Source organism: Aquarana catesbeiana, linkage group LG11 (assembly GCF_042186555.1).
Source record: "Aquarana catesbeiana isolate 2022-GZ linkage group LG11, ASM4218655v1, whole genome shotgun sequence".
Classification (NCBI taxonomy): Eukaryota; Metazoa; Chordata; class Amphibia; order Anura; family Ranidae; genus Aquarana; species Aquarana catesbeiana.
This window is the reverse complement of record NC_133334.1, coordinates 30,192,277-30,215,403: the sequence shown is the minus strand read 5'-3', so window position 1 is coordinate 30,215,403 and position 23,127 is coordinate 30,192,277. Positions and strand designations below refer to the sequence as shown.

Here is a 23,127-nt window from a genome sequence, read left to right as displayed (position 1 = left end):
ACTTGACTCCCATTAAACAGGAGGCCAAACAGCAAAAAGTTTGGGTCTTCATCCATACAATGTACAATGTACCATACAATAATAGGGGGGAGATTCTGATAAGCCCCCCACTCCCCACAACCACCACTCAAGGTTGTGGGGAAGAGGCCCTTGTCCCCATAGACTTGGCTTTGGGAGGGAGTACCCCCCCATGTTGAGGGCATGTGGCCTGGTATGGTTCGGGGGGGGGAGGGGGGGGGGAGGGGGGGGCGCTTGCTTGTCCCCCCCCCTCTATTTTCTGGCCTGCCAGGCTGCATGCTCAGATAAGGGTCTGGCATGGATTTTGGGGGGCACCCCCCCACCAATTTTGGCATAGGGTTGGGTTCCCTTCAAAATCCATACCAAACCTGAGGGGCTTGATATGGATCGGGAGGGGACCCCCACACTGTTTTTTTTTTACATTTTTAAATGCTGTAGATTCTTTTGTTAACATTCTGCTGATGCAGATGAGTCATGGATGTTAAGGACGCGGTGGCCGCCCACTTCTTAACAACCTACTATTTACTGGTTGTTAAGGATGCCGGCAGGTGATGGCTCCTTAAAAACCAGCTGAGATAAAATGCATTCTTGAAGTATCGCATGTCTGGATCACTTCCTATTTACCGCATGCATTTATTATTTTTTTTCCTTTAGCGAACTGACTTTAAAGCTGTTCTATGCGGTATTTACCAAGTGTTTTTAAGATAAATACCGCATTAAGGGATAGTGAATTAACATTTTCAACATTGCATGCAGTATTTGGGAAAAATGTGTCAGATCATCTAAGTACCCCATGCAATCTGCTTTAGTGAATGGAGCCCAATATTTCTTTAACCACTTTAAGACTAGCCGCCGCAGTTGTTGGCTATCCTGGGCGAATCGCCGTCATTGTACATCGGCCACCCGTGTTAGCTCCTGAGAGACACAGAACGGGGATCTGTCAATGTAAACAGATAGATCTCCTTTCTGTTAGGGGAGGAGAGACAGATCTGCTGTTCCTAGTGGTTAGGAACAGCGATCTCTCTCCTCCTCCAGTCAGTCTCCTCCCCCCCACAGTTAGAAACACCTCCTCAGGGAACACTTAACCCCTTGATCGCCCCCTAGTGTTAACCCCTTCCCTGCCAGTGACATTTATACAGTAATCAGTGGCTATTTTTAGCTCTCATCTCTGTATGAATGTCGCTAGTCCCAAAAAAGTGTCCGATCTGTCCGCCGCAATGTCACATTCCCGCTAAAAATCGCTGATCACCGCCATTACTAGTAAAAAAATAATTAATAATAAAAATGCCATAAATATATCCCCTATTTTGCAGATGCTATAACTTTTGCGCAAACCAATCAATATACCCTTTTTGCGATATTTTTTTTTTTTTTTTTACCAAAAATATGTAGAAGAATACACGTTGGCCTAAACTAATGAAGAAATTTGTTTTTTACGTTTTTTTGGGGGGTATTTATTATAGCAAAAAGTAAATAATATTGTTTTTTCAAAATTGTCGTCTTTTTTTGTTTATAGCGCAAAAAAAAAAATGCACAGGTGATCAAATACCACCAAAAGAAAGCTTTATTAGTATGAAAAAAAGGACATGCATTTTTTTTTTTTTTTGGGTACAGCGTTGCACGACTGCACAAATGTCAGTTAAAGCGACGCAATGCTGTATCGCAAAAAAATTGGCCTGGTCATTAGGGGGGAAAACTTCCGGTCCTTAACTAGATAAAGTTGAGCAGCACTGGTCCTCCCACCACCGCTGTCACCACCAGGTGCAACCGGGGACACCAGCGACTGCTCATAGAGAAGAGGACTATTCTTTATGCATACTTCTAGATTGCAGTAAGGAACAAGATTATCAGGAAGAAGGTATAAGGTTATTTCCCAAGAACTTTACATAATTATGAATCAGTTGGTTTTCATGGTCTCTTTAGCCCGCGGGGTTATCCAAGCAGCAGAAGGCCTGACTTGTGCAATATATGTCCCTGTTCTTGTAGCATGCGTCCTTGGAACCCGCTAACTGACATTGCCCAGTACGAAAAAGACGGAATGCTGCAAACTGTGAAGAGGAACCTTACCAGCATGCTGGCACCCCGCACGAACCTGGCGCACAAGGTATTGGGGCTAATTTTCCTTTGATTTACATACACATTGCATCATTTTTGCAGCTTGGTCCAATCTAAGAGACAACAAAAAAAAAGGTGTGGATAGGACTTCACTTAAATATGTACCAAGATAATTGCATCTCTAATTCGATTTTTATTTATGAGATCTTAGATAGACTACAAAAAAAAACAACACATTACAGAGGATTGTTACTCCTTCATCATGGCTAAAAACAATTAAAACCAATCATATACTTTTCATTCCCACACTTCTTCTTAGCTGCATATCCTTTAGCTATGCCCACACCCACTTTATCCTGGATGACAACCAACCAACTGTCTTCTCCACTAAACCTCCAAGGACAACTTTCCAACTTTTCACCACAATTTTTTTACATTGCTTTACAATTTGCATATCTTTTTTGTAGTGTCTCTTACCCCGTTTTAGCTGCCATCAACTGATGGGGACACATTAGGAAATGTGTATTTATTTTACTGTGTTTCCTTTACTAGAGGAGTAATCAGGAGGGCCGACGTCGTAAGGCCAGTGAGCAGCCGTCCATCAGCAGCCAGACCACTGAGAGCAGCTGTTCCACCCCTGAGCCGGGACACGAATCTTCTGATGAGGAAGGTATTATACTGTTCTGAGTCCATTCATCTTTTCTGTCAACTAATGCTAGTTCAATCCTCCCTGTGAAAATCTACAGAGAAGTGTCAGTGCATAAAGTAAAAAAGGTATCCTATAGATCAGTGGTCTCCAAACAGTGGCCTGTTGCTTGCTTTTATCTGGCCCTTTGGGCTCTATTTTCATTCACTGACACCCATGAAGGGCACAAGTCCTCCCAATGACACCAACGATGGAGCACAATTCCTAACAATTACATCAACGATGGGGCAGAGTTCCTTCTAATCACACCAGCGATGGGGCCCAATAACACTAATGATAGGGCACAATTCCTCCCAATGACACCAATGACAGGACACAAATCCTAACAATTACATTAAAGATGGGGCAGAGTTCCTTCTAATGACACCAGCGATGGGGCCCAATGACACTAATGATGGAGCACAATTCCTCCCAATGACACCAGTGATTGGGCACAATTCCTTCCAATGACACCAGTGATGGAGCACAATTCCTCCCAATGACACCAGTGATTGGGCACAATTCCTTCCAATGACACCAGTGATGGAGCACAATTCCTCCCAATGACACCAGTGATTAGGCACAATTCCTTCCAATGACACCAGTGATTGGGCACAATTCCTTCCAATGACACCAGTGATTGGGCACAATTCCTTCCAATGACACCAGTGATGGGGCACAATTCCTCCCAATGACACCAGTGACGGAGCCTAATTCCTCCTAATGACACCAATGATGAGGGATGGTTTACTCCCACTGATGCCCCCCTAAAGTCTGAAGGACGGTAAACTGGCCCTTTGTTTGTGTAGTCAAACCCCGGGGCCCCTAAGGCCTAATAGTGACCTCCAGGGTTAGGGACAGTTGACATCCTTCTGTGTAGAGTGGGTTACAAGGCATGGTGGGTGTAATGTAAAGTAGATTGATGGGCGCCAGACACTGCTTGAATGCAAAGAGATTTATTGTCTCTTAAACAGAACTGTGGGAGAGAGGGTTTGTGCCAGGACACCCTTAAGTGGATGCAATGTTAATTGGCAGACCCCGAGACTTCTATAGGCAGACAGCCATGCAGGGAAAGGTATCTAGCCAGACACCACATCTGCATGAGTAGGAACTCTGTCTCCTATGGCAACAGTCTTTCTAACAAAGGTTGCAATGAACTCTTTCACTTCTTCTACAATCTCCTATTGTAGAACTTCACTTCCACTGAGCTCTCAGTCTTTCACTAGACTTACTGATCCATTGCCACTGGATCCCCTGAGCTCTTCCAATCTAGCACTCAGTATCTTCCTCGAGCGTCACCCCCGCTTCACCGCTGGGTCCCTGGCTTGGCACTCACAGATACTCATCAAACTTCAGCCTTGCTGACACGTTAGGTCCCTGGCTTGGCACTCCACAAGCGGCACCTCTGCTGTCCTGCTGGGTCCCTGACTTTGCACTTGCTGAAGTTTTCCCACTTCTTCACCTTTCCCGGCCGGTGGAACCATACCTCCCAACCTTTTGACATAGGAATGAGGGACACCTAATAACAAACGTATATAGGCATAAGACATGCCCCCAGCCACACACCCGTAAAGGAGAATTAACCATAAAAAAGGTTAATTAAATCCACAAGTGCTTTTTTTTACCACTACTATTTATTTATATTGGCTTGTAAAATGTACAAATGCAGCAATTTAGAAATTGGATGAAAGGTTTAGCGCTGGGCAACACGTTTTGAAAGATAAAAAGTGGATTTTATATACAACTATATGGATCAGACCAAAATGAGGGACAAATGAGGAGGAAAGAGGGACAGAGGGACATTGCTCCAAATCAGGGACAGTCCCTTGAAATCAGGGACAGTTGGGAGCTATGTGGAACCATAACTTCTGGTTGAACTGCAGTCCCAACCCTACGCTGCTCTCTTGCTTCTGGCTAGGCTCTCAGACAGCTTAGCATCCAGATGTCCCCGGGATAGGCCCAAGGCTTATGGCCTAGCAACCTGGGGCATTACAACACACATCCACCCAGACAGTCCAGGTGGCACAGAACCCCAATCACCTGACTCCACCCAAATAAATAGGCTCTCCCAGCAGGCCAATGAACCCAAGAAGATCCCTGCCCATTGGGTGAGATACCCCATCTATTCCTAATCTGTCCTTGTCTTATCTTATGCCACCAGATACCCGGCCATCTGGTGACAGAAGAGAGAAGTGCAGCAATTCCAGAATTTTGCCGCGTACACACGGTCAGACTTTTTGACCGGACTTGTCCGACGGACGCCGACGGACCAAATCCGGCTGACAATCTGATCATGTGTGGGCTTCACCGGACCTTTACCGGACTTTTCCAGTCGCAAATCTGACAGACTATAGATTTGGAACTTGCTTCAAATCTTTACGTCGTAACTCCGCCGGACCCAGAAATCCACTCGTCTGTATGCTAGTCCGACGGACAAAAACCCACGCTAGGGCAGCTATTGGCTACTGGTTATCAACTTCTTTATTTTAGTCCGGTGTACGTCATCACGTACGAATCCGTCGGACTTTGGTGTGATCGTGTGTAGGCAAGTCCGGACGTTAGAAAGTCTTTTGAAATTCCGCCAAAAGTCCGTCGAAAGTCTGTCTGACGGGATGTCGGACTTTTGTAGCTGAAAAGTCTGACTGTGTGTATGCAGCATTAGGGTGAAATCAATTGACCTACTATCAATTGGCCAAGGCAACTATCACTGGGCAGATAAATTTAATAGCCACCCTGCCTAAACATCAGGGTGCTACATTTTGAAAGTTTGGAGACCCCTGTTATAGATCAAAAATACAACAGTATACATGCATTACTTTAGCATGCATATTTAGATTTTTAGAATTCCGAGAAGCCAACTAGACCTAGTATAACCAGCATTAGAGGTAACTTACCTGCATCTAGCAAAAAAAAAAAAAAAAAAATGCAGCTCCACTTTAATAGTGTTTTTTTTTTGTTTTTTTTGTTTTTTGTTTTTTTTTGTTTTTTTATGATAACCTGAGTACACTTTTATTAACCATTTATTTGTTGTTGAAAAGCTTTTCCAGGACCATGTTCACAATGTGGAAAGGAAAAGAATGAACTGAAAGAAATTCAAGCTGCAGTTATATCTTTACAGAAAACACAACAGGATATACACAGGTAAAAACATAGCTTACCGATCTAGTATAGCTTCCTCCTCCACCAACTGACAAGGCACGTGCAGTCCCCTTATATACAGCTTCCTGGTCTAGCACTCTTCCTTCTCCATTGTCTGACAAAACACAGACTGTCATGTTGTATACTGTTGACAGCACTGCTTCTTCCTTCACCTTCTAACAAGCCACACACCATCATTTTAAAATAAACTTTACTGATTCAGCAATGATTCTATCGGAGAAGAGACATTCCACCACCTTTCCAGGGGTTTCAAACTCAATTTCATTGCGGGCAACACCACATCAGCATTATGGTTGCTCTCAAAGAGCTAGTTGTATCTGTAAGACTAGATGTCCAGAGCACCCCACCACCCCTTACATTAGCTGTCAAGAGCATCCACCATCAGAAATCAAGAGTCCCACACTCTCCCTTACATCCCAGTGCACCCCCCCCCCCTTACCCTGTGTTGTTTTGCGATAGATGCTGGGGGCATAACTCAGAAGCAGAAAATGCAGGGTCTTGAGGAGGAGAGAAATAAAGACCAAACTCCAGCGCTCGAGAGAAGTGTACTGGCAAAAGTCAATCAACAATCTTCGGCTGATACAATCCAATTCAATATTGAATTGGCCCACCCTTTAAAGCTATAATATCTTCAACTTTTCTAGGAAGGCTGTCCACAAGGTTTAGGAGTGTGTCTATGGGAATGTTTATGAGGTCAGACACTGATGTTGAATGAGAAGGCCTGGCTCGCAGTCGCCGTTCTAATTCATTCCAAAGGTGTTCTATCGGGTTGAGGTCAGGACTCAGTGCAGGCCAGTCAAGTTCCTCCACCCCAAACTCATCCATGTCTTTATGGACCTTGCTTTGTGCACTGGTGGGCAGTCATGTTGGAACAGGAAGGGACCATCCCCAAACTGTACCCACAAAGTTGGGAGCATAAAATTGTCTAAAATGTCTTGGTATGCTGACACCTTAAGAGTTCCCTTCACTGGAACTAAGGGGCCAAGCCCAAACCCTGAAAAACAATCCCACACCATAATTCCCCTCCCATGAAATGATTTGGACCATTGCACAAAGCAAGGTCTATAAAGATATGGATGAGCGAGTTTGGGGTTGAGGAACTTGACTGGCCTGCATAGAGTCCTGACCTCAACCCAATAGAAATAGAGTGGAAACTGCGAGCCAAGCCTTCTCATCCAACATCAGTGCCTGACCTCACAAATGCTCTTCTGGAAGAATGGTCTAACATTCCCATGGACAAACTTCTAAACCTTATGGACAGCCTTCCCAGAAGAGTTGAAGCTGTTATAGCTGCAAAGGGTGGGCCAACTCAATATTGAACCCTACGGACTAAGACTGGGATGCTATTAAAGTTCATGTGCGTGTGAAGGCATGCGTCCCAATACTTTTGACAATATAGTGTATTTAATCCCTGTGCAGGGACCTTATTGCAGTGGTGGCCATCTTTCTAGATATAGGAGACCTGCATTGCTACAAAAGATCGTCAAAGCTTGTGAACATACTATGAGAGATAGTCAGAGACTAGGGACAGTCTACAGGTCTTGGTTGGAGATGGGAGACATGCAGCAGGAAACAGAAATATGAGACTGATAGAGATTACTTCCATTATAGTCCATTTACCTATAAATGGTCTTTCTCCTATTACTGATTGCTTGAGCCCAAGAGGGCCGTACAATAAGAACCCAAAGGCCACATGCAGTTCTCAAGCCACAGGTTGAGCATCAGGGCCTTACAGGAAAAGAAGGTGTTTTGTTATGCGCACATACCCGTTCATTTCATACTTCTGAATCTTTAACTTTTTTTTCAGAAACCTCAACACGCTGACCAATCACGGCTCACTTTCCAAGTGCTCGCCTTCCAGTTCCTTGCTAATAACGTCCCGACACTGGCTACTACTTTGCCTTTTTCTCGCCTGCCAGCTCTTCATCAACTTTGTGTTCAAGTAAAATTTCACGGGGACCCAGGATCAGGCCAGCGCCATCCACCCATGCCTTGCCCAATGAACATTTGCAGGGAAAACACACAGGAAGTTCTAGTTTGGGACATTCAGAGAGCACGTTGCCCAAGAAGTTCCCTACTAACGTGTGTGGAAGAAAAACATCAGCAAGAAGCATGACATTCAACAGCATGGCTCTATTAAATGAAAGACTTGTACTATGTGCACCGGAGCAATGTATAACCCCTCTTTCTTCCATTACATTTTTTGGTAAAAGCAGTGAAAGGAATTCGTGTATTGCATATCAGCCACTAAGGAGAACAATAATTGGCAAGAGTCACAGGGATATATTAGACTATAACACATGTATCCAATAATTGGCCAAATAATACAGAAGATAAGACCAGCCCAGAGCTTTAGAACTAAGCAGCATATTTTTTTAAACCAACATTTTATTAAACCAGGATAACACTGTCAGTCAAAGATGTTCTGTGAGCACCCAATATTGTTATAGAATCATAACATTGGCTGAGCACTTGGTTTTACCACTAGTTCTAGACAGGCGTCCATCTAACCAAAGCTCACAAAAGGCTTAAAGCCAGAATCATTGAAAGGGAACAGGTCAAAAACACCAATAATGCTGCAATTATATCAAAACAGGGTAAGTGGGTGAAGATGTCCATGATGGCTGGTCAGGCTTCAAGAGGTCAGTGATACCAACCCCTCATTAACTTTATGGTGCAACAAACTTTCCCACCCCAGCCAGAAACCGATGAGGTGCAATTCTTTTATTCTATATAATGTTGAAAAAAACGGTTTCCATGGGAGTGGGGGAAGGCCGAACAACTGCCATGTTTCCAGTGGTTGGGGCACCCTTTCCTTTTAGACCAAGGGTAGGTAACCTTGGCACTCCAGGTGCTGTGAAGCTACAAGCCCCATGAAGCATTGCAAGACTGACAGCCTGGGGCATGCCTTCCTGAATCAGAGGCATTACGGGATTTGTAGTTTCACCACAGCCGGAGTGCCGATGTTGCCCACCCATTTTTTAGAGCAAGGGGTACTCAGTCTCTTTTCTCATTGATGTTGAACTGAATGAAGTATCAGAGAAGCGGGACACGCTGTGTGCTTCCACCTAATGGTTTCCCGTTGCCTGTTTTATGTAGACAGCAGCGGGGATATGAAATCAGTCACGGCTTACAGCAATTTTGTTCTCTGCATCATGCTACTGTGCAATATGCCTTGGGTCCATCTCTCTTTTTTTGCCAAGAAAATGGCGGTGGAGAAGTGGCTATAAGACTCCACTGTTTATATTGTCTGAATTATGCAGAAGTCAAACCATTTTTATACACTGCCCAGTGTGCTCAGATGGAACATATTCATTGCATAGACCACTAAATACCTCTCACTGAAAATGTACTTCAATCTGCCCCGATATCCTGTTTTTCTTGCAGTACAGGATCTTAAATCTTAATATAGCACAATTAAACAGGGTTTAAGAGGCACAATGTTAGTAAAATGGGTAAGATAACCTAACCTATGGTCTAAGACACTTCAAAAATGTGTTTATCATTTTCTAATTTTTGATGTTTGTTACTATTGTCTGTCTATTTTGTCTATGCAAGGAGGTTTTGCTGTCTCTGATTACTCTTCCTAGTTCCTTCAAATCTCACTAAACCTTTTCATTGCCTGCCCACCCTCCTTATCAATTTTCATGACCAGCCTTCTTTATTTAAATCTTGTTTTGGAATGCCTTTTATCCCTAACTTGCCTGCCGACTCTTCTGATACTCTGTCTTGAACTGGATGCCCTCCCTGACTTGCCTCTATAACTCCTACTCTTGGCCTGCCTCTTATACTCCTCACCTTGACCTGTCTTCCTATTTTTGTTTTTTCTTGATCTCCTCTCCTTGGCCCAACTCTCTAAACCCTCTTCTCAGCCTGCCTCTCAAACTCACCTGCAGAACCTACCTCTCTAACCCTCTTCAGGGTCTCTCCTCTCCTCTACATGATTCTCTAACGCTTTCTCCAATCCATCTCCATGGCACACCTCTCTAACTCCTCTCTTTGGACTGCATCTCTAACTCCGCTCCCTCCCAGGCCTAACACCCTAACTGGTCTTCTTGGCTTACCTCTTCAACCATTGTAATTGGCTTTTCTATCCTACCCCTTTCCTTGGCCTGCATCTCTAACCCCTCTCCAAGGCCTCCCTAACCCGTCTTCTTGGCCTGCCTCTTAAAGTCTTCTCTAGGGCCTGCCTCTCAAACCCCTCTTTGCTTTTCTGTCTAACACCTCCCTTTGTCTTGATTCTCTTACCGCTTTCTTTGGCTTGCCTCTGTTACATCCCTCTTTGGGGTGGTTCTCTAAGCGCTTTCCTTGACCTGCCTCTGTGAACCCTCTCCTTGCTTTGCCTTTCTGATCCCTCTCCTTGACCTGCATCTCTACCCTTCTCCATGGCCTACCTCTCTAACTTCTCTCCATGGTCTTCCTCTCGGACCCCCTCCTTGGCCTACCTCTCTAACTTCTTACCTTGGCTTGCCTCTCTAACCTCTCTCCTTGGTCTGTGTCTCTTACTCTTCCCCATGGCCTGCATTTTAATTCTCGTTCAGAAATTCCTTGAATCCTCACTGGGGCCTGCCTATCTATCTCCTCCTCAGGGCTTGTCTCTCTACCCGTCTCTTAATTTCTTCTCCTTCCTTTGTGTCTAACTCCTCTACTGGCCCCATCTCTTTTTCTGCAGCCCCTTAACTCTTTTGGATATTGCTTCTACAATACTTACCTTTCTTTGCTAAATCTATCCACTCTCCCAAAAACTCTTTATGAAACCATATCTCCTTAAATCTTTTCCTGCCCCACCTGTTTCCCTCTATGCTGGCATGCCTAATCCCCCTATCATCTGGCCTGGTTTGCATGTTTTCTAAAACCAATTTACTTCCTGACTTAAGATCCCCTGTGCCTTTCTTATCCTGTCAATGCTTAAAAGGTCACCTTCTCTAAAAATGGATATTTCAGTTTGGGGTGGAAACCACTGAATAGAATCAACTGAGGAAGCATGTGACTCTTCCCACTTCTTCAAAGCTTTATTAATGGTGTGACAATCTTCCAGGTGGATTCCGAGTTGCAGTTGTTTGTTCTACAATATGCAGGTCTACTTGCGTGGTTGCCTCAATTAAAAGGCTGCTGCAATTGGGCAGAACTCACTACTGGACTCCCTGAGAGATATAAGTCAGCGACATACTCGAGTTTATTTACTAAAGCCGGAGAGTGCAAAATCAGGCTCACTGCTGCATAGAAACCAATCGGCTTCCAGATTTTAATGCCAAAGCTTAACTGAACAAGCTGAGGTTAGAAGCTACCGTATTTATCGGTGTATAACACGCATTTTTTCCCCCTTAAAATCAGAGGAAAATCACGGGTGCGTGTTATACGCCGATCCCCTGCGATCCCCCGCTGACTGAGCAGAGCGATTGCCGGCCGCCGATTTGAAAATGGCGCCACCGGCGCCGAAATACACAGAGCCGGTCCTCGGCTCTTCTCGGCCACTTTCGGCTCCACTCGAGCGCCGCCCATACGGTAATTGGTTTCTATGCAGAAGTGAGCCTGATTTTGCACTCTCCAGTTTTAATAAATAAACCTCACTGTTTAACTTCCCAACTGAGATACTATATTTAAGTGTGGGGGTGACCTTTAACCTATTGCCCGGTCTGCTTAAAGGGAAAGTATGGAGAATTTTCAGTGAGCACATATTTTAGATTAGAATTACAGAGTTTACTTTTAAATCATTTTGGTTTTGGTCTTTCACATTTTTGCAAGCTTGCCCTTCCACAGTTTTTCTGGATTAAAGCGGAACTATCCTTTATTTTGTTGAATTGTGAGCAGGCAGGCTCTTTATTGCAGAAATAGACATGCAATGTCTTTTCTGCAGTAAAGTAAACCTACTTGCCTGCTCGAAGCCTTCCTTAGAATGTAGGTGAAGCTGAGCATGCGCAGTTCAGTATACATTCCAGCACAGTGCCTTTGTGCTAAGATGACTTAACTCCTGCGCATCCATGGGAGTTTTATTATCCCGCACTGGCCAATCAAGATGGCCGAAGATCGGCACCCAGAAGAAGTCAGGGAGGAAGTGCCAGCTCTGGCGAGGGGCCACTCGGGCGTGGTCCATGTCGATTTATAGACCCCCCCAGTGGGATCTCATAGTTTCTCAGTACAATTGCACAGTTTCTCAACAATATTGAAAACAAAATGTAGGACTTTAATGGTGCTAAAAAATCTCAGGAATGAACAAACATTGATTAAAAAGCTTTCTTACATTTTATTGCGTGCAAAAAGGTTCAAAACAGTTCCTATTTGAAACATTCACAATTAAAATATACCAGACACTCCCAGCTTTTCGAACCGTACCCATAAATAAAAAATAAACCCAAATTGAACAATAAAAATATAGAAATTTCAACTCTGTACAGTGGAACTTCAAGAACTGTAAAATCTTAACGCGTTTCTCTGCTTTTTGCTTCTTCAGGAGATAAATTGTGAACTGGTATAACAATGCAGGGTGTGCCATCTGCAGCTAACAAGGAGGAGGAACAAAAAGAGATTCACAGATGGCGCTTTTTCGGTGTGGTACAACTGGACATCTATGCACAGCTAATCCATGATGGTTCAAACATGGTGAGCGGAGCCTTGGCGTCATTGGCCCTTTATGCCCCGTACACACGGTCGGACATTGATCGGACATTCCGACAACAAAATCCATGGATTTTATCCGACGGATGTTGGCTCAAACTTGACTTGCATACACACTGTCACACAGAGTTGTCGGAAAATCCGATCGTTCTGAACGCGGTGACGTAAAACACGTACATCGGGGCTATAAACAGGGCAGTAGCCAATAGCTTTCATCTCTTTATTTATTCTGAGCATGCGTGGCACTTTGTGTGCCGGATTTGTGTACACACGATTGGAATTTCCGACAACGGATTTTGTTGTTGGAAAATTTTATAGCCTGCTCTCAAACTTTGTGTGTCGGAAATTCCGATGGAAAATGTGTGATGGAGCCCACACACGGAAGGAAATTTCTGACAACAAGGTCCTATCACACATTTTCTGTCGGAAAATCCGACCGTGTGTACGGGGCATTACTCTGCCCAGTATTGGGATTTTGGTCCTGGTTGCTAGGCTCTCCTCCATATGTGTGCCCTGGGGATAACAGGTTTTTGGCTTATTCCATCATCTGTGAATCTCCTCTTTTTGTCCTCTCTCTTTGTTGGTTGCAGATGGCGTCCCCCATATTATTATACCAATCCACAATTTATCTCCTGAAGAAGCAAAATTCAGTGAAACGCGTCAAGATTTCACAGCTCTTGCAGTTCCGCTGTACAGAACCAATATTTGTATATTTGTATTGTACAATTTTGGTTCATTTTTTAGTAATGGGTATGGTGGACAAAAAGCTGGGAGTGTCTGCTAAATTTAATTGTGAATGTGTCAAATAGGAACTATTTTTAGGGAAGGGGAGGTATCACTGCTCCAGGAAGGTCAAACAATAGTAAACTTCTTCAGCAGTTTAGAAGCCACAGGTGCTGGCAATGCATATAGCAATAGGTAGGAAGTAGTTCTGGACAGCCGCAATCCGAAAAAATTGCCTTTTATTCAAAAAATAAGATCAAAAATACATGCCACAGCAGAACAGGAGAGCTGACGCATTTCACAATACAAACAGTGCTTCATCACAGCTTGAATAAGCACTGTTTGTAGTGTGAAACGCGTCAGTTCTCCTGTTCTGCTGTGGCATGTATTTTTGATCTTATTTTTTGAATAAAAGGCAATTTTTTCGGAGAGCGGCTGCTAGGAACTATTTTTAACCTTTTTGTAATGTAAGAAAACTTTTTAATCAATCTTTGTTCATTCCTGAGATGTTTTAGCACCGTCAAAGTCCCACATTTTGCTATTAATATTTTTTCAGTTCACAATACAGGGATGTGGTTTTGGTATACCCACTCACGCTATGTTCATATTAACAGTTTCTCAACAGTTGTTGAGATACTGTAAGATATCAGCCACACAGGGAGAGCATTGTTTTCAGTGACTTGCATTGTGAGAAGGAGCAGTAAAGCACAACCATCGTGCAGCTTTTTGTTAAAAGTAAACATGGCTTCCTCCATATACATATATAATTTTAAATTAGAAATACAAATATGATTTTTAAATAAAATACACATTTATGATAATGTTCATCAAACAAATCTTTATAAGTATAGCTATAAACATTACTAAAGGCAGGGGCGGCCCGTCCATTACCTCCCAGTCCATCGCTGCCTCCCCTATCCATGCGTGCGGCCCCTTTCAGGACACGGGCGGGTGGATTCCAATGCGGGGGGGGGCTGTTTTTTTGAAGCACCGATTAGAGCCAGAGGCTCTAATAGGGTTCAATATAGGGTGGGATTGGGTCGTGTGGGATCGGGTTGCGCTCCGCGCCCACTCAGGTTTGTTACAACAGCGAACGAAAATTCACTGTTGTAAAACTGATCCTCCTCCCGGCCAATCAGGAAGCAGGTTTTGACACCGGTCACCTGATTGGCTGAAAGGAAAGGCAATCCTATTGGACGCCTAGGAAGAGGAGGGGAGGATCTGGAAGTCACCATGGAGGAGAGGACTCGGAGCCGAGCCGCTGCACCACACTGCCTGCCACCTGTCATAACCGGCAAACAGCTGGGGGGGTGCCGCTCGGGGGGGATTGGTGATTTGCCCCCACCCCCAAAAAAGAGTAGTTAAAATATTTATTAAAGGTACAATGCGATTAAAAACACATACAAGATAGTAAGAGGTCATAGACATATAATGATTTGTCCTCATGCGGATCGCTATAATCCTCGTCTGTCCGGGGGAGAGAGCTGTCTGGCAGCTGTCAGAGTCCGTGGTGACGTGGATTGGCGATGAGGAGGAGATGCTATGAGGCGGCCCGGGGTTCTGGAACCAAGCTGGAACGCACGCGGCCGATGTGACATCAGGTGAAGGTGGTGGGCGGTAACGCGTTTCGGAGCATGCACAGCTTCTTCGTCAGCGATCTGCATGAGGACAAATCATTATATGCCTATGACCCCTTACTATCTTGTAAGTGTTTTTAATCCCATTGTGCCTGTAATAAATCTTTTAACCACTGCACTAAAGTGGGGTACACACTATAAGAGAATCGGGTGAACGGTTGTCCGATTTTTCTCGATGTTTCACAGCAAATCGGAACCGATGAAAGAAAATTAGTACGAACATTCTCGTTCGACAAAGGCTTTTTTTTTGTTTATTGTTGCTGATCATGCACAGTCTTTCTTTTCTGATTTTTCTTGTGCGAAAATCGTACAAAACCGGTGCACGTTTACCACTTTACAGTCCCGGAAGGATTTACCCCCGTCCTGACCAGAGTACTTTTTGCGATTCTGCACTGTGTCGCTTTACCTGACAATTGCGCGGTCGTGCGACGTTGCACCCAAACAAAATTGACGTCCTTTTTCCCCCACAAACAGAGCTTTCTTTTGGTGGTATTTGATCACCTCTGCGGTTTTTATTTTTTGCGCTATAAACAAAAAAAGAGCGATAATTTTGAAAAAATTTTTTTTTTACTTATAATAAATATCCCCAAAAATATATAAAAAAAAACTATTTTTTTCCTCAGTTTAGGCCGATATGTATTCTTCTACATATTTTTGGTAAAAAAAAATCGCAATAAGCGTATATTGATTGGTTTGCGCAAGAGTTATAATGTCTACAAAATAGGGGATAGTTTTATGGCATTTTTATTATTAATTTTTTTTTATTAGTAATGGCGGCAATCTGCGATTTTTATCGTGAATGCGACATTATGGCGGACACTTTTGACACTGTTTTGGGACCATTGTAATTTATACAGCGATCAGTGCTATAAAAACGCACTGATTACTGTGTAAATGACATTGGCAGGGATGGGGTTAAACACTAGGGGGCGATCAAGGGGTTAAGTGTGCTCTAGAGAGTGATTCTAACTGTAGTGGCGGATGGGCTACTACTCACATGACAGCGATCACTGCTCCCGATGACAGGGAGCAGTAGATCTCTGTCATGTTGCTAGGCAGAAAGGGGAAATGCCATTGTTTACAAAGGCATCTCCCCGTTCTTCCGCTCCGTGACATGATCGCGGGCACCCGGCGGACATCGAGCCCACAATGCCGCTTCTTAAAGGGGACACACCTGTACGCCCTTTCGCCCACCCGTGCCATTGTGCCGATGTCACGCGTCGCTCGGGAAGGGGGTTAAATGAAAATCGTTTGTTCTGTTCCCGTACAAGAAAAATTTTGGCCGTCCGGGAATTTTCATACGAAAATTCGGAATTGGCTGTCGAAAGTTGCGTACATACTATACGAAAATCGTATGAAAGTTCTTCGGACGAAAATGTTCGCCCAATTTTCTTATAGTGTGTATGAGCCTTGCAGGGGACTCAAACTGGTGGCCCTCCAGCTGTTGCGAAACTACAAGTCCCATGAGGCATTGCAAGGCTGACAGTTATAAGCATGACTCCCACAGGCAGAAGCATGATGGGACTTGTAGTTCTGCAACAGCTGGAGGGCCACCAGTTTGAGATCCCTGCTTTAGAGCCACCTTTCTCTTTCCTTTATGAGCTGCTTCTTCTCTACAAAGTGCTGCCTTCAGTGCCATCTCTCCGCTGCTACAAAAGAACCGGATACCCATCTTCACCAGGGCGCCCTCATCTCTCCCTCCTTTCTATAGACATTAATAAGACTCTACATTCCCTTTAATCAGCCAAATCTCCCCCAAACCATTCCTTGGCCTGCCTAAACTCTCTACCTCTTTCTTTGGCTTGCCTTCTGTTTCCTGACCCTACATTGTCTTGTCTCACACCCTAACCCCTTAATTTATAGAGCATGACTGTAGCACTTTAATCTGCATTATGCTGAAAGATTAAATACGTATAAATGGTAAATTAAAAAAAATAAATAAAAAAATCTTTGACCACCTATTCCCAGTAGCAGTCTGATATACCAGTTCAATAAGTTAGCCTTTTTTTTTCTAAAACTGGCACGTGATCCATTTTATTTTTTATGGGACTTTAGAATAAAAATTCTATACACTTGGGAATAAGTTGACAACAGCATATACTGCACACAAATAATATTATGTGTTAAGATTATATTCATGTATTAAAAAAAAAAAAAGAAAAAAAAAAAAAACGTAATTACTGAGCGGGGTGGTCAGTTGACCTATTTTGTTCTTTCACGTCTTCAAATGCATATATTTTCAGACTAGGTGTCCTGTGTCTTGATAAACATTCCGCAAGCTGAACAACTGGAATAAAGACAGATGGATCAAATAAATAAGAAGCCTGGTGATTTTTGATTAAACATTTTTTTTTTTTTTTATAAATCTTCTGTTTCAAATTCTGCTTTATGCATGGACATGCCTCCTTAGACCCAGTCAGCCTGGACTGTATGGATTGGTCACCGGCTGACCACAGGCAGCTTAACTCTTCAATAAGATACTGAAATTATATCCAATGTAATATCATACCTTCCAACTTTTTGACATGGGAATGGCGGACACTTATATGCAAAAGTACCGCATTTATCGACGTATAACACGCGCCGGCGTATAACACGCACCCCAAGTTTAGGAGGGAATTATGAGGAAAAAAATGTTTTAAGGAAAAAAACTTACATTTAATTGCCCATCAATGCAGCCTTGCACAGCGTCCATCTGCATGCTTGTCCAGTGTCATTTGCAGCCTTGCAGTCAGCAGCCTTGGTGTCATTTGCAGCCTTATCAGTGTCCATTTGCAGCCTTGCAGCTTTGCCAGTGCCCATCTGAAGCTATTCTGTGTCCTTTTGCAGCCTTGCCCAGGCTGCAGTTAAACTGCAGTGACATATCAGTGTCACTGCAGTTTGAAAATGGCGCCGAAATACACAGAGCCGGTCCTCGGCTCTTCTCGGCGGCTCTCGTTCACTTTCGGCCACTTTTGGCTCCACTCGTAGTCCCGCCCGGGATGGGCGTGACTGTGAGCGGAGCTAGCCGAACCTAGCCGAGTACACTCGGCTAGGTTCGGGCGGCGCTCGAGTGAAGCCGAAAGTGGCCGAGAAGAGCCGAGGACCGGCTCTGTGTATTTCGGCGCCGGCGGCGCCATTTTCAAATCGCGGTCGGCGATTTGAAGCTCAGTCAGCGGGGGATCGCAGGGGATCGGTGTATAACACGCACCCGCGATTTCCTCCTGATCTTAAGGGGAAAAAAGTGCGTGTTATACGCCGATAAATACGGTATGTTGGCATGGGACACACCCCCTGCCACGCCCCCTTAACTACTTAAGGACCGAGCCTCTTACTTAGAACCCCCAAACATTATATATATATTTTTTCTAACACCCTAGAGAATAAAATAGCGGTCGTTGCAATATTTTCTGGCACACCGTATTTGTGCAGCGGTCTTACAAGCTTACTTTTTTTGGAAAAAATACACTTTTCTGAATTAAAAAAACAGACAAAAGTAAAGTTAGCCCAATATTTTTTTATATTGTGAAAGATAATGTTACGACGAGTAAATTGATACCCAACATGTCACGCTTCAAAATTGCGCCCGCTCGTGGAATGGCGACAAACTTTTACCCTTAAAAACCTCCACAGGTGACGTTTAAAGAAAATTCTACAGGTTGCATGTTTTGAGTTACAGAGGAGGTCTAGGGCTAGAATTATTGCTCTTGCTCTACCGATCGCGGCGATACCTCACATGTGTGGTTTGAACACCGTTTTCATATGCGGGCGCTGCTCACGTATGCGTTAGCTTCTGCACGCGAGCTCGGTAGGATGGGGCGCGTTTTAAAAAAAAAATGTTTTGTTTCTTATTTATTTTACATTTTATTTTTTATTTTTACACTGTTCTTTTAGAATAAAATGTGTCACTTATATTCCTATTACAAGGAATGTAAACATCCCTTGTAATAGAAAAAAAGCATGACAGGTCCTCTTAAATGTGAGATCTGGGGTCAAAAAGACCTCACTAAATGCAATAAAAAAAATAAATTGTAATTTAAACAAATTAAAAAATCAAAATGTCCCTTTAAGAGCTATGGGTGGAAGTGACGTTTTGACGTCGCTTCCGCCCTGCAATGATATGGAGACGGGTGGGGGCCATCTTCCCCTCACTCGTCTCCATGTCAGGCTAGGGAAAGGATCCGATCGCCTCCGCCGCTGCCGACGGCTCAGGTAAGCGGCGGAGGGCCACGGAGCACTCCCGCCGACGATAAAAGTGATCTTGCTGTGAATCCACCGCAGAGACCACTTTTATCTTGAAGCGGACCGCCCGCTGAAGAAGAGGATACCGGGGTTATGACTAGCTAGCTGCTGCCATAACAACGATACTCTTCTTCAAAGTGCCGACGTATAACAACGGTGGGCGGTCCGGAAGTGGTTAAAGGAGAATTACTGTATACAAAAAAAATGACTAGTTAAACCCACAAGTGTTTTTTTTTTTTTTTTCTTAACACTACTATTCCTTTATATTGGCTTTTGGAATCTACAAATGCAGCAATTTAGAAATCAGATGAAAGGTTTAGCACTGGGAGACACTTTTTAAAAGATAAAAAGTGCATTTTATATACATCTATATAGATCAGACCAAAATGAGGGGCAAATGAGGAGGAATGAGGGACAGAGGGACATTGCTCCAAATCAGGGACAGTCCCTCGAAATCAGGGACAGTTGGGAGCTATGCCAATATTACTTCAGCTAATTGCAGTACAGATAATGTATTTCCAGTCTTTTGAAGTGTAAGAAGACAATGACTTTACTGACCATCTCTGTGAAAAACAAACACTGAAACATGGAAGATGTAGGGGGTCTAGCTGGGGCTATAGAAACTAGCACTAAACAGGAGAAGGGAGAGAGGAAGATACCAAAATCACATTACTAAACAAGTTGTAGTGGCCATAAACTACCACTAGATGTCAGCATATTACAGAAAAATTAGTGTTAACACTGGGAGGCAGTATCCCAATTACATAGTCACTATGAGTGGGTGTCATGGCGGTCACATGATAGGAAGCCTGTCCAATGGCCAAAAATGACAGGGAGCTGTTGGTGACAGCTCAGTCAGTGTGCCAAGGAGGGGCACAGAACCTTGGAGCCCCATGGAACTATATGCTAAGAGTCAAGACCCATCAGCCTGTCAGCCATTGGCTGTTTTGTAAAGGTGATCATTTTTGCAATGCTGTGCACATCCACACCAGGACACATCTTGGGGAGCCCAAGAGTGCTGTAAGAGGCCAAGGTGGCTTCAAACAGAGGAGATGGAGGAACATCGGATCCCTGATTTCCTCTGTGATGAATGAACCTGGAAGCAATGAGGATTAGGTCGCTTCCGGTCTCAGAGTCGTCATTCCCTGGTTGTTACAGACAAGGAAGCAGCTAACCAAGCATGGTCTGCGCTTGGTTAGCTGATTTGGAAGGCAGGAGAGACATCAGGGGGTCTAATAAACCCATAAAAACTGCCTGTCACCTGCCCAAAGCCATCACAAAGGGGATTGTTAGCCAGCTTGCTATGACAATAAGATTAAAAAAAAAATTTGAAAAAAAAAAAAAATGAAATAAATTAATATATAATTTTTTTTTTTTTTTTTAAAGCACCCTTGTCCCCTGTGCAAACATGCAAATGCAAATGCATATGTAAACAGCGATTGCACCACACTTATATCTCCAGGAAGTAACCTTGGCATGGGAGCAAATATTTCTAGGGCCCCATCTCACGATTAACTCTAAGCTCATGATTTGTAAATGTTTTTAACCGCTTTCAGTCTGGGCCAATTCTCACATTTCTCTCCTATGTGTAAAAATAATTTATATTTTTTTTATAGAAAACATCTTATATACATATATATATATATATATATTTATATACCGTATTTATCAGCGTATACGTTTTATACACTTTTTTTCCCCTTAAAATCGGGAAAATCGTGGGTGCGTGTTATACGCTGATCCCCCGCCGATTGTGAGCCTTTTGGCGGCTCTCGGCGGCTTTTGGCCGCTCTCAGCGGCTTTCGGCCACTTTCGGGTATTGTCGGCGGCTCTCGGCCGCTTTCGGCCATTCTCGGCGGCTCTCGGCCGCTTTCGGACATTCTCGGCGGCTCTCGCAGTCCCGCCGAAACCCGACAGGAGAGACCGAGAGCCGCCAAGGATGGCCGGGAGCGCCCGAGAACGCCGGCGCCATTTTTAAAAGCCAAACGATACAGGGCAAGGCAGATTGACACTGACAAGGCTGCAATCAGGGACACGGCTGCAATCAGGCACAAGGTACAGATGGACACTGACATGGCTGCAATGGGGGACAAGGCTGCATGAGGGACAAGGCTGCATGGGGGACAATGCTACAGATGGACACTGGCAAGGCTGCAATGGGGACAAGGCTGCAATGGGGACAATGCTACAGAAGGACACAGACAAGGCTGCAATGAGGGACAAGGCTACCGATGGACACTGATAAGGCTGCATTGATGGGCATTAAAATGTAAGTTTTTTTCTTAAACTTCCCTACTAAAAGTTTTTTTCCTTAAAAATCCCTCCTAAACTTGGGATTTATATATATATATATATATATATATATATATATATATATATATATATATATATTGTAGGCAGAGGCCCTAGAAAATAATGGTGGGTGTTGCATATTTTTATGTCACATGATATCTGTGTAGCGTTTTTTCAATCGCAATTTTGTTGGAAAAATAAATTTATTAAATTTGCAAAAAAACTCAATATGATACCCAAATGTTTGGTAAAAATTAAAAGATGATGTTAGGCCGAGTAAATAGATACCAAACATATCATACTTCAAAAATGTGTACGCCCGTGGAACGGTAACAAACTACGGTACCTAAAAATCTCCATGGGCGATGCTTTAAAAGCCTTTACAGGATTCCAGTTTAGCATTCCACAGGAGGTCCGGTGCTGGAATAATTGCTCTCGCTCTGACATTAGTAGCGATACCTCACACGTGCGGTGCAATTACATCAGGTATTTCTGTCAGTGTGCCCCCTTACATCAGATGTCCCTATCAGAGTGCCCCGTTACATCAGGTGTCCCTATCAGAGTGCCCCCTTACATCAGGTATTCCTGTCAGAGTGCCCCCTTACATCAGGTATTCCTATCAGAGTGCCCGCTTACATCAGGTGTCCCTATCAGAGTGCCTTTATATCAGGTGTCCCCATTACAGTGCCCCTTTACATCAGGTGTCCCCATTACAGTGCTACCTTACATCAGGTGTCCCCATCAGAGTACCCCTTTACATCAGGTGTCCCCATCTTAGTGACCCTTTACATCAGGTGTCCCCATCAGAGTGCCCCTTTACATCAGGTGTCCCCATTACAGTGCTACCTTACATCAGGTGTCCCCATCAGAGTGCCCCTTTACTTTAGATGTCCCCATTACAGTGCCACCTTACATCAGGTGTCCCCATCAGAGTGCCCCTTTACATCAGATGTCCCCATTACAGTGCCACCTTACATCAGGTGTCCCCATCAGAGTGCCCCTTTACATCAGGTGTCCCCATTACAGTGCTACCTTACATTAGGTGTCCCCATCAGAGTGCCCCTTTACATCAGATGTCCCCATTACAGTGCCACCTTACATCAGGTGTCCCCATCAGAGTGCCCTTTTACATCAGGTGTCCCCATTACAGTGCTACCTTACATCAGGTGTCCCCATCAGAGTGCCCCTTTACATCAGATGTCCCCATTACAGTGCCACCTTACATCAGGTGTCCCCATCAGAGTGTCCCTTTACATCAGGTGTCCCCATCATAGTGCCTCTTTACATCAGGTGTCCCCATCAGAGTGCCCCTTTACATCAGGTGTCCCCATTACAGTGCTACCTTACATCAAGTGTCCCCATCATAGTGCCCCTTTTCATCAGGTGTCCCCATCAAAGTGCCCCTTTACATCAGGTGTCCCTATTACAGTGCCACCTTACAACAGGTGTCCACATCATAATGCCCCTTTACATCAGGTGTCCCCATCAGAGTGCCCCTTTACATCAGGTGTCCCCATCATAGTGCCCCTTTACATCAGGTGTCCCCATCAGTGCCCCTTTACATCAGGTTTCCCAATTACAGTGCCACCTAACATCAGGTGTCCCATCAGTGCCCCTTTACATCAGGTGTCCCCAATACAGTGCCACCTTACATCAGGTGTCCCCATCAGAGTGCCCCTTTAACATAATATGTGCCCATCAGTGCGCCCCTTAACATAAAAT

At 44.1% G+C, this 23,127-nt stretch overlaps 1 protein-coding gene across 3 annotated transcripts in view; it reads left to right on the top strand.

Moving 5' to 3' along the window:
- Window positions 1-12,286, top strand: part of OSBPL5 (oxysterol binding protein like 5) — a 209,883-nt gene extending 197,597 nt beyond the window's left edge. For all 3 annotated transcript variants that reach the window (XM_073604157.1, XM_073604155.1, XM_073604156.1), the window contains 4 exons: window positions 2,005-2,122; window positions 2,626-2,743; window positions 5,797-5,899; window positions 7,725-12,286. In XM_073604157.1, coding sequence (XP_073460258.1) covers window positions 2,005-2,122; window positions 2,626-2,743; window positions 5,797-5,899; window positions 7,725-7,863 — 478 coding nt within the window. In that variant the 3' untranslated portion in view covers window positions 7,864-12,286. The remainder of the gene's footprint in view (window positions 1-2,004; window positions 2,123-2,625; window positions 2,744-5,796; window positions 5,900-7,724) is intronic.
- Window positions 12,287-23,127: the final 10,841 nt, after the last annotated feature.